The sequence below is a fragment of the Pagrus pagrus genome (assembly GCF_965226575.1).
Source record: "Pagrus pagrus genome assembly, chromosome: 11".
In the NCBI taxonomy this organism is placed as follows: Eukaryota; Metazoa; Chordata; class Actinopteri; order Spariformes; family Sparidae; genus Pagrus; species Pagrus pagrus.
This window is the reverse complement of record NC_140195.1, coordinates 6,793,888-6,805,927: the sequence shown is the minus strand read 5'-3', so window position 1 is coordinate 6,805,927 and position 12,040 is coordinate 6,793,888. Positions and strand designations below refer to the sequence as shown.

The 12,040-nt window shown below is 38.8% G+C and overlaps 1 protein-coding gene across 1 annotated transcript; it reads left to right on the top strand.

Annotated features, from left to right (window-relative positions):
• Positions 1-4,166: 4,166 nt before the first annotated feature.
• LOC311264817 (uncharacterized protein) lies at positions 4,167-11,032 on the top strand. Its single transcript, XM_084365930.1, has 5 exons — positions 4,167-4,291; positions 4,461-4,589; positions 4,713-4,938; positions 6,711-6,862; positions 10,604-11,032. Exons 1-5 carry the CDS (start codon positions 4,265-4,267, stop codon positions 10,664-10,666), a joined length of 597 nt encoding a protein of 198 aa, XP_084222056.1. The 5' UTR covers positions 4,167-4,264; the 3' UTR covers positions 10,667-11,032.
• The last annotated feature ends 1,008 nt before the right edge of the window (positions 11,033-12,040 follow it).

The following is a 12,040-nucleotide window of genomic DNA, read 5'->3' as shown; positions in this document are numbered from 1 at the left end:
GATTAGTGAATTCAAAAGCGTTCATCCTCTCAGGCACATTCATTATGTTGCACGTTTAAAATGTGTAAATGTGTTCATGTAAATAAAATCAGCAAAATTGTTTCTTTAAGCTGGAAACACAACACTGGCATGTTATTGCTTCAAGTAAAGCCAAAGCCAAGATTTATGCGCTCGCACTGTACGTCACTGTTACACGTTCAGACGCTCTTTGACATTTGACACGTGGCTGACACGTGGCTGTGCTGTAACTGCAAGTGTTTCTGACGGTGGCGGATCAGAAACAGGTTGAATCGTACCAAGTATATGCAGCTTTATAAAGTGGATATGACAAACTTTGTTGTTTGGTGCTGAGCAGGCAGTGTACAGGAGGGATTTAGCCATGCAAACAGCATGACTGTAGGATTCATTTAGACATTCATTGTCCCCAGAGGATGAACTGTAGCAGCTTTGACTTTCCCGTCAGCCTCACCTGCACTTTGTGTTAACTGCCAAGTAACTCGGAGTTTGTATGACACAACTCACATCCCAAGCTAAGATAGTGACGATGCCATTGCTGTTGTTGACAATTGTAATATTGTTATATCCCAGCAGGCAACTTTATGTCTGAAAGATGTATAAAAGCCATCTATATGTAAACCCAAAATCCAAAATCTGGGCTGTCAGTGCAGATTAAGCAGACATCTATTTGAAGATGTTGATTAAACTTCACATTTTGACCATATTTTACCGGGAATAGCAATACTGGGTTTCAAGTGAGAAATATGAAACATGATGATGAGTCCATATTCGTAGATCGTAGAGAATAAAAGGTGTCTTTATAGCAAAAAAAGAAAAGAAAAGCCACGATACATTCAGAGGAGACGGGGTTGTGTGCGCATTCGTCTCACAGCAGTAAGCACGATGACTTATTTAACATTAATGTATACAATTGCTCCCATTACGAAGTCCCATTACAATTTTGAGAGGTTTCACATGCTTCCACCTACATGTACTGTAGTCATGTGATCATATGTAAATCTTAAAACATCGGTTATAGCCACTTTAAGGTTTTCTGCGTCATGGCTGAATGGGTGTGAGGCCTCTGGACTCAACAGGAACACGAGTATAATCACTCGGCAGCAGCCTTTTTGATTTTCTGCCAACAAATCACACAGAAGTTTACATCCTCTCTGGGTCAGATGTGTATTTAATGCTCTCAACTCTAATATACTATAAACTGCCTCTGGGTAGCCCTTTAACTTTTTCCTGTTCTTATTGTTTTAGTTTGTTTTATCACATTAATGTTTATTGCATTCTGTATTACATAGCACCAGCACTTTAATGTCTTCGGTGTCTAATCTTACTGTGTTTATAGTTTGTTTTTATGCTTCCTTGCTGCAAAAACAGTTTCCTCTTGTGTGATAATAATAATAAAGACCTGGTGCTAACTGATTTGATCCAGGAAGGATTTCATTTGTTTGGGTTTCAGTGTAGAGTTTTGGTCTTATTACATTTCTAAATTTATCATTTTAGCTGATCTTCCTCCCGACAACAATAATACTCTGGGTTAAACTAGAGATTTGCAAGGATTATCTCAAAATATCACCTATCAGCCTCTGCGGCACTGAATCACTGGTACTGTTACGGCCCATCAAAGAGCTATATATCTGTCAAACCCCAGTAAACATGCACGGTCTTCATGGGAAAGTCTCCGTGTACAGGACCTGTGGGAGGGACGGCGGAACCATTGGGACGTTTCATTTTAGCCAACAGAGCAAACAGTCAGAGGATTTCCTCAATCAGAGGCGAAAGAGTGTGCGGTGAACAACCTCGCTGACAGAAACATGGAGACCTACGCTAGCAGCTGGGCGTGCTAACAACCTCTGGGATTTGCCGTGGCGTGCAACACCCTTTAACTGCAGCACTCACAGCCAGAATCAAACACATACATGCACACATCACACGTGCACTCACTCACATTCACACCAACGATTAAATCTTCAGAGAATCACAACTTGGATGAGTCCTACAAGCTTCAGCAGGTTTTGTCACTGAAGTTAATAAGCACATTATTTCCTGATAACACATAGTTTGTATAACTGTAAAATCCCCTTGTGCTTGATTAAGAGGTTAAACTAAATGCAGCACTGGAGTCCACAGAGCAGAACATCTGCAGTGACCAGCGCATGAAAGATATTTCAAAAATGTCAAGTATCAGGCTCAGCTATTTATTTCTCATGCTGTGATTACCTCCTGTCATAAATCTAAAGCTGCTCACAGCTGCGGTGTCCAATAGGAAGCGGACAAAAAGAAAATCCTCATTTCCACTAAATATGTGTGGTAAAATCAGTAAATTTCTACGTCCCTGCGCTCGCCGTGCCAGCTGCTGCTGAATGAGGTATTGTTTAATGCAGATGGTGGAATCCAAAGACCTCACTCTTCCCTTTTCCATAAAGACAGCCGGCTATTAATAACCATATATCGACCTCCTTTGTCAACAAGAGCGACACATACAAATAATATGGTTGAAGTGAGACAATGGGGAGTTCCCTGCAATGAAAACAACAGGATGAGCTGCCCTTAAGTATGTGTGTGTGCGTGTGTGTGTTTGATATGAGCTTCCAGTCAGCCTCTTTGAGAAACATCTCACTGTAACACCCGTTTTAGCAAGTACAGATCATTTGCAGTGTTGTTGAAAGTACCCAAAAGTCATACTTGCGTAAAAGTAAAGATATCGTTTGAAAGGTGCAGAAATGGTGAAGAAATTTTAAGCAGAAGAGAAAGAACATGAACAAACTGACTGAAGGACAACCCGATTTCATGCTGTTTCACTTTATTTACATGCGGCGGACCCTGCCACCTTTCTTGCTTCAAAGTGTTCTGGAAACCTTATTCTCCTCTGAGTTTATTCAGTTATGGAAAAATAAATATTTGAGTTTACCTCATTCATTTTGTAAATTCACTACTGTACTTTTGAAGATTCACTACTGTACTTTGCCACTGATGCTGCATGTAATCTGCAAAGCCATCAGATACATGCTGTGGAGTAAAAAGTGCAATATTTGCCTCCAAAACGTAGTGGAGTGTGAATATAAAGTAGCAGAAAATGCAAATACTCAAATATAACACCCTCAAAATTGTACTTAAGTACAGTACTTGCGTAAATGTACTTAATTGTTAATTTCCATCACTGATCATTTGTGAACATGCGTGGTCCTGTGAACCGCCAACATAATCGCATACATAACGTCATCATCCTGACACAATTATTTCCTGACACACTTTTCATGTAAACATACAAGTGCAACAGTAAGGACGTCTTCCAGGAGAGCCAGTCTGAAAATGTGCACCATCATCCACTTATTGAAACAATATCGCATCCTGTCCTTCTCCGGACATCAAGTCGGACAAACTGGTTCTTTTCAAGCACAACTTGACCCTTGACCATTTGAGGTCAGCAAAAACAAGATGTTTTAAGGGTTGTTAAATGGGCAATTACATGATTTAGCATTGTACTTCAGATCACAGAGGTTTTGAAATGATTCCTTCTCATATAATGCATCACATATGAGGGTTTGGTCAGGAAACCAAAAGAGAAAATCAAACTCTTTGGAAGATGATCCAGGCGACGGCAGAGGAGATTATAGCCAGCTTATTATAAACATGCAGCTTAGTGATCAAGGAGGGGCAGGTATCAAAAAAGTAATGGTGCCACAGTTATTTCTATCCAATTAGACACTTTTCTAGAACATCGTTTCCTGTTTTTAATCCAAAATAGTGTGGCGATTAATTCCTCACCTGTTGCATCATTATTGTATCAGCGAAAAGGAAAATAAAATTGACAGAGGATTGAACACACAAAAATAGAAATACACACAAAAATGTATCGTAAATAAATGGCAAATTCATAACTTTGTTAACTAGAGTTCAATTAACTTTAACTTTATCATAAAGTGTCAGTGAATTCAATATGAGAAGGTTATGACTTCTGTCAGGTCTAGACATTTCTTAAAGCTAAAAGTAAGGTTTTACAAATACATACTTTAATCTTTGAAGTTGATCGTGAGTCTGTTTTTTAAATGAGGCCTCTGAGCCTCTGTTTTCCGACAAAAAACTTTACAACAATGACACACACTACCACATGGTGGCACTCTGAGAAAATGATTGTCTCCTAATGATACCCTTCAAACAGGCCCCTGTGACAGGAACTGACTCAATTTCTGGTGAAGTGAGAAGATAAACACACTCGTTCCAACGAGCTCAGGTGACAAGTGACGAGTAAAAGATGTCCCAGAAGATATTGTTCATTAAGGTAAGTTAAGTCTGATTTGAGATATAATCATGAAATTTCTTTATTTTAATTATTAATTCAACCACTGTGCTGTATGAACAGTGTGTGAACATGTGGTTCAGTGTGTTAATGCTGTGTACACTAATAGAAAACACTGAAGCTCTCTGGATGCTGTGTTTGATTATCTCAGCTGCTGTTGGTGCATTACGCAACCCAGAGTCCCGCAGTAACTCGTGCAAACTGCAACGACGATGTCCCACTGATGTGTCCAGGTGTTGATCTTGACAGCATGAATTTCCACTCAGTCACATGGTACAAGGTCAGATAATCATTTCAGGACTTTCAGACACAAATGTTGCTATAACTTAAGATATGATAATTGTTTCATCTTGTCCGTCAGTGACTTTCATAAAAGTTAACTTCTGGTTATTACTTTCAACAGCTCAGCAACCCCAAAAGACGAGGCATTATCAGGAGAGATAAGGGTGACAAGGCCACCCAGTACTACAACTTCACTCGGAGTGAAGGTTTGGAGGTCAGGTTTGGAGAGAAATACAGTCTGTTTCTCCAGAGCGTGAAGCCTGAAGACGCGGGCACCTACGAGTGTTACATCAGTGCAAATGTGGGGAGTCAAAATCAGAACCTCCAAGTCAACCTGACCGTTGATGGTGAGCTTTAAGTTTCATTCACACCTGACTCAGTTAGAGCATCTGAACTGAGCTGCATCGTATACTGACTTTTTTTTCTTCATATATCTAATCTTTAAATTTTGGATTTCTAATGCAGTGATGAGATGTTTGTGAAAGCTGTAAATGAAACAGATTAATTTTGGCAGTTAAAGATTTGCAGGATAAGGTGCATGCAAGTCTACAGAGTTAATTATTGTTAGTATGTCATCAAATCTCAGAGTCTTAAAGGGACACTATGTAGTTTTGGAGAAGAAATTCAAACTCAGAATTTTATTATTTACAATATCAATGAGGTGATAATAGAAACTCAGAGATAGTTATTTTTTCCATAACTGAATAAACAAGCTGTTCTCAGAGGACAATAAGGTTTGAAGCGAGAAAGGTGGCAGGGTCCGCCATATGTAAACAAACTAAAACAGAATGAAATTGTGTTGTCCTTTAAGGTCAGTTCAGTCATGAAAACAAAGACTTATTTATTTATTTTGTTTAGGCATAAATAAAAATAAATAATGAGTCGATGAAGATCTTTCTCTTCTGATTAAGATTTCTTCCCTGAAACTGCATAGTGCACCTTTAAAGATCACAGTTTCCCTGTGAGGTGCTTCAGGAACTGTAAATAAGCAAAGAAAAACCTGAAGGTTTAAAACATATACTGTATAAAATCTTACAAAATATGTTACAAATGCTCGAAATTGTGTAGGTTGGTTACAGCTTTGGAAGATGCACCAATATTGAGAACTTTATCACCATATAAACAGTTTTTGTCCGATAGTTTGACAGGCACTCCAAGAATGTTTTTGAAAAAAAAACAGTTTCAACCAAATACGTCTGCTTTAACCTCATTTTCATAGAGCGTACACTGCCACATAAAAGAGCAGGAAACACACTTAATACTTCCCCTGCAACACAATAAAGTATTTTCCATTCCACTGCAGTACTGATGCATTTTCCAAACATAATACTGTACCATTTATTCAAATGACTACCAACGGACAATTGTTACCTGTATCTGATAAAATTATTTTTATTTCAGGTAAAGACATATTTTTATTTTAGTTTAAGTTTTATGAAATTGTTTCACTTTTTGAGGAAATAATTTTAAAGGGAATTACAGTATTTTTTATAGCTAAGCCCTGTATTACGTTACGTTACGTTCTCTAAATGTTCTTGTTTTGCCAATGACAGACTGAGGTTGTTACCGTAAGTGTCTGACACCATTATGCACCTCAAATTGCCCCCAGTTCACAAACAATCTGTCCCCTCAAGCAGTTGACAGTTTTTGCACTAGCTAACATGGCTAACACTAGACACTAAACATTAACAATGCTCGGGCCAGCTAACGTTAACATTGCTAGCGCTACCTACAATACAATAAGGAAACAGAAAGGTCTATCTCTGTAGGAATCATTTCTGTAATATTTTCACACATTAAGAACAAGAACTTCAGTCTGTCAGTGGCGAAAACAAACACTTTTAGCGGACATAACTTTGACAGTCACAGTTGCCCCAAAGGATTATATAGCAGCCGTGTCGCAGCCGCCAGCTGAGCTGATCCACCGTACCCATTCCAAACATTTGCTAAGAATGAGTCATTTTATAACAAAGTATGTAAATACAGGACCCAGGTTTAAAAGTACCGGAGTCAACCTTCAATCATGAGTGAAACAACAGTTATCACTGTGAAAGGTTTCTAGCAGTCTGGCTCTAAATTTCTCAGACACTTATCTCTTCTATTTTTGTCTTAAATACAGATTGTGCGACTGATCTGACGACAGTGTTGAGCACGACTTCATCCAGCTCACTCTGTCACATTAAAGGCGAGGACCTGCCAGTCGCGTGGAGCATCGGAGGCTATGTAGCAGTGGGCATCACCAAAATCGTTTTATCTCTGATCAGCATTTGGGTAAATAAACTCTATTTATCTGCAAACATCTCCTAAACAACTGAAATAGATGGGGACAACAACTCTTTTCAAATCAGTTTGGTATCTCTGGGCTTCCAGCGACTTGGATTACGCTGGACAAGCTGCATGGAGCCATTTTGTGTTTTTTGTTTCAGTTGTTGTCCCAATCTGCTTTAGCTGGTCAGCAGAATGCTGCAACGCTGCTTTGCTGTGAAGCTCAAGAAATGTTTTGTGGACTACGAAACTTGCTTAAAAACTTGAATACATATTACAGAATCTTAATATCCAGTCAGTATTTCACTTGAAGTGCACAAAATGAAGTCTACTGTACGGTGGCCCCGGGGTAAAAACACAACAGCAGCAGCAGCAATGTCCTGTTCTGGGAAATGTTGTTGCACTTTGACCATCAGGGCCACTGTACTTCTGTGCGTTAGTTTGACACTGAACACCTTGGACTTTCCCTGGTGTGAAGGGGAAGTACAGCTGCACAGACTATTTCCAAATAAATTTATAGAAACATACCTCTGTGTGAGTGTATGTAATCAAAACAAGATTGGGCCCAAAATGGAGCCTTGAGGGACACCACAAGAGACAGGTGCAGAGGGAACAAAAAGTTTTCAATCCTAACTGAGACTGAGGTTTTTTTTTTCACTCTGCAAGAGGGAACACATCTGTATGATCAACAGGGTTTCTCTTATGCATTATGCATTAAGTTTTTTGATAAAATACTAAAATTACAATACATATGTTGGAAACCATCATGACACAAATTAATTTAGAATTAGTTACTTTTGTAACTTCTACTTGTGTTTCTATGTACTGTTAGAGTTATGTACTCAGAGCCGGCCCAAGGCTTTATGGGTCCCTAAGCAGAATTTAATTTGGGGCTCCCTGCTAAATGCACTGCCCACCTCAGCACCGCCAACATTAACTATATATCGTCAATGCTCCATTGTTTTTTCCATTGTGCATCTAACACAACCATTAGCATGGCTTACTGGTGAAAAGTAACAAAATAAACCAGCAGACAATGCATTTACTGTAAACAAGTTATTATTAACTATTTTAATATGAAATGTGCAAAAGTGCAGAACATACAACTACAAATAAATTGTTTCTTACAGAGGAATAATAAATGTGAAGTATGTAAAATGTAAGTAAAATGCAGAAACTTAAATAATGACATGAAATAAACTGGGTGAAATGGAACTGGTGTGGACTTGTCAGTCCATTAAATAATAATAAAATATGTAGTTTTTCTTTCGTATGATTACCACTGTCATGCACCGTGGCCCCAAGTGACCGCTTAGTTTGCTTATTGCTTGGGTCTGCCCTGAGTTTGCTTGTCAGAAATAGCTGACAAGTACCCTCTTGCAATCTCAAGTGCTCAAAACAAGCCAAAAGAGATGGAGAAAATTAGTCTGTGCCTGCACACACTCAACTTACAGACGTAATCATCAACCTTAAAACCTCAAAAACCCAGAGGAGGAGGATTTGAAACCAAAGCGTGGGTCCATGAGTTCTTGCTCAAACTATAAGAGATTTGAGTTTCAGAGACTGTTTATTTCCTACATGGCTTTTAAAGAATTAAATTAGTAAAATAATGCACCACAACAGCATTTTTGAACTATTCATTAGTTGTGCCTCATTCGTTAATTTAATTTTTCCCCCCACGCGAATCTGTGCACGTCACTGCTGTTTGTTTGTCAGCCTTTCCACAGTGAAAAGCGTCAGTGTGACCACTGTTATTGACAGAAAATCGACACTGCATATTTTACTAAATGCATGCCTCTTTCCGATAAAACTTTCCATGAGAAACTGTTTGTTTGACTTTCTCACGCTGATGAAGAAGAGGCGCTACAGCACAATAGACTACATGCTGTACAGTACCAGAAACACTTAAAGCTACAGCTAAAGAGGGAAAAAGGGGTGAAAATGTGTCATAAATCTGCAGAAATAAAGGAGAACTGTGACCCTGGGAGGAAATCAGAGGAGGACAATGAAAAATGGTAGACTCCTGGGTAAATCAGCAGGGTGCGTGCGTATGCTTTCAGGCTGAGAATGACTCAGATTTGTTTTACACTCCTACAGTCCTTTTGTCACCTATATAGTTACATTCGGAAAAGAGTAAGAGAATCAAAAGATCATAATTTACCCTCCATACTGTGGCGCATCCTGAATTCCTTACCTTACGTTCATTTGATGCCTTTATCGGCAACAGAAGTTATGACGGAGGTAAAGCAGGAATTTTGATGACACTATTATAAAGCGATGAAGTCGACGTACAGAGGAGATTGTGGGGGATGGAAGGGACAAAGTATGTCAGTTTAAAAGGGAAACCACAGTTAATTTCCTGCTCAAAGGTACCATAACTTCCACCTTAATATTCAACTCTGATGAGTGTTGATTTCAGTGAGAGTTGACCAGAATTCAAACACACACACACACACACTGAATGCAGGTGCTTGCAAGCTTAAGGCTATAATTTCCAGGAGGCCCCTCAAACCAGCGCTGATCACCATTATGTTAAAAATAATCTTACACCAACAAAAAGTTTATTAAATCCATATTTTTTCATAACTTCATCGATGTAATGCAAGTGGGAACCGGTTTCCTATGGTTGTCAATGCAGTTCATCTGTTGTTTTTCAAAGGGAGAAGGGTTTGTGATGATTTCTCTGGGGTAAAGTGGCTGCTTTTACCGATTTTCCCACTCTCCTTGAAGGGACCGCACTGATGGGGATCTTGAGGTGGTGACAGTGCACTTCATAGTGCCTATATGGGAGTTTTAAAGAGGTTTATCATAGTTGTCATTGCAAAATGTGATATGATTGGCCATTGGGGGCCTCTTTTCACAAATTTTGCCTCGTTTGCCTCTCCAGACGATGCATCTCTGGTCAAACTCGCCTCGCTTTAATGGTAAACAAACCATAAAATAACCACCATTACTGATAAAAATCTATCTTAGGTGACACAGGCTCAAGAGTTTGCAGACGACACACTGTTTTAAAGTTTAATTCACGTTAAGTTTAGTCTCGTTTGCTGGCTTCCCTTTTTACGGAGGGAGCGACAAGCAACAAATCAAATGCATCATTACCTCAAGTAAACTTGTGGATTTCATTGGGTTTGTTGGAAACATTTGGGATAGTGTAAGTACACAACTCAACAAAATATATAACAAATGTCTGGTCATTTTCAGATATCGTAATGCAAATATTTTACGTATTATATCTTTAATTCACCTATACAGTATATTCAGGTGTTTCTGATGTTGCCCACTCACAAGTAAAGAGGAAGAATATACACCTCTTAATATAATGTAATAACACCACTAAACCACGATAACAACGTTAAATCAATACCTGACAGCGGCAACAAAACATTATTATCTTGATGGCTGGTTTCATTAGATTGTGTACATAATAAAGTAGCAAGGGAGTGGATTTTCTGTCACTGATGTAAAGATACGTCTGAAGTGTGAAAACATTGTAATCTTTAGAGAGATGTTGTGTCATCTCAGTGTAGGAATCTAACACTTGGTCGTGCTTGTACACGTAGACAGACAGACTGTAGGCGAGCGTCTCCTACTCTGAGTCCTCATTTCCTCTCACAGCACATTTCAACCTTAGTTGGTTTTTTTTGTTTCCTTTTTACAGACATAGCAGGTGGGCTTCTTTGCAGTTGAATAATTCACTAATTGTATTTGTTCTCTGCCGTTTTGTCCGTTTCTGTGTTCATCCAGGTTATTCGAGCCATTCATATCAGGTCTGAAAGAAGGCAGCGGCAGCAGCAGTGGGGAAGGTGACTGTGAAGCAGATCGTGTACCACGCAGACGAATCCTCTAAATTTGCAAATGCGATTAATCTTACTTTTTTTATTTTATTTATGGGACTTTTCTTGTTTTCACTGATATATATATCGTTTCCTCTGTTTGTAAAAATGTGTCACTGCGTTGAGCTGTTTTTTGGCTTTTTTTTTAAATCTTAGTATAAAAGAGGTCAACTCAACTAGAAAACAGGAACAAACACAAGAGGAAGCTTTTTTTTAAAAAGGACCGAAAACCACCGCAGTGTGTTTCACTCTTGTTTGTAATAGCTGAATTGTGGTTTGTACTGAAAACTGAATTTATATTGTATTGTTTTAACTTGTGATATACAAACATTTACCAACAAATTTTAAAATAAAAAACAATCTGCAATTTTAAATCAACAATTTAAACTTATTTTACTGTTTGTGCTGTAGATAAATGCAAAATTATATGTTTACATGACAAAACTCAGCAACTCTCTGGTTGTGGTTTTCCCCCCTCACCACACATTCACTTGTCGTGTCTGTCATAAAGTAAGTCAATGAAAATCATACCATCTTGTTAACAATGACATCACAGACAGCATGAACCTTGTTTCGACCAACCTTTGTCTGATATATATTGTGGCTGTGCTATCATTGAAATAGCAAGGCTCATAATTAGTTTCAGACCTTTTGTGTGGTCTGAGGGGAGTGTGGTTGACTTCCTCTGTTGGGGGTGCAAAGAAATCCAGCCTCTTTTATTTTGCACCTGAAGTAACAGCCACCGATTATCACAGAGGAGTGAACATCCACCACTGAGGAGTCTTAAAAAGAGTAATACAGGAAATGCAATTAATGGATCAGTGCCTTTTTGAAAATATTGATTTGAGATCATACAGGAGGTCTGGCTGAGAGCGGCTCAGCAGGTGCAGTGTGGAGAAAGATGTGCACAGATCACCACCTGCTGGTACATCCTGAGACAACACCACGGTCAGAAAATCCAAATCGACTCATCAAGATTAAAATCTAAATGTTTTGAAACAGGGTTTAATGAACCAAGAGGAGCAAAGTACACGACAAGTACAGATATGAATCATTTAAAAAAACTGCATACATCCATTGATTTAACGGGCTTATTGTCTGAAGACAAAATAAGCAATAAAATTGTCAATTGACAAGTAAATTGTCAATATGAAAACCTTTTGGTTAACAGGTCCCGTTAGCATGGTCACATGAATGATACTCTACCCATCAGTCTACCAGTCTGCTTTCAGTCCCTAGAGTCAAAACTAAACATGGAGAAGCAGCGTTCAGTTATTACGCGCCACATAACTGGAACAAACTCCCTGAAAACTGCAGGTCTTCTCCAGCTCTCACCTCTTTTAAATCA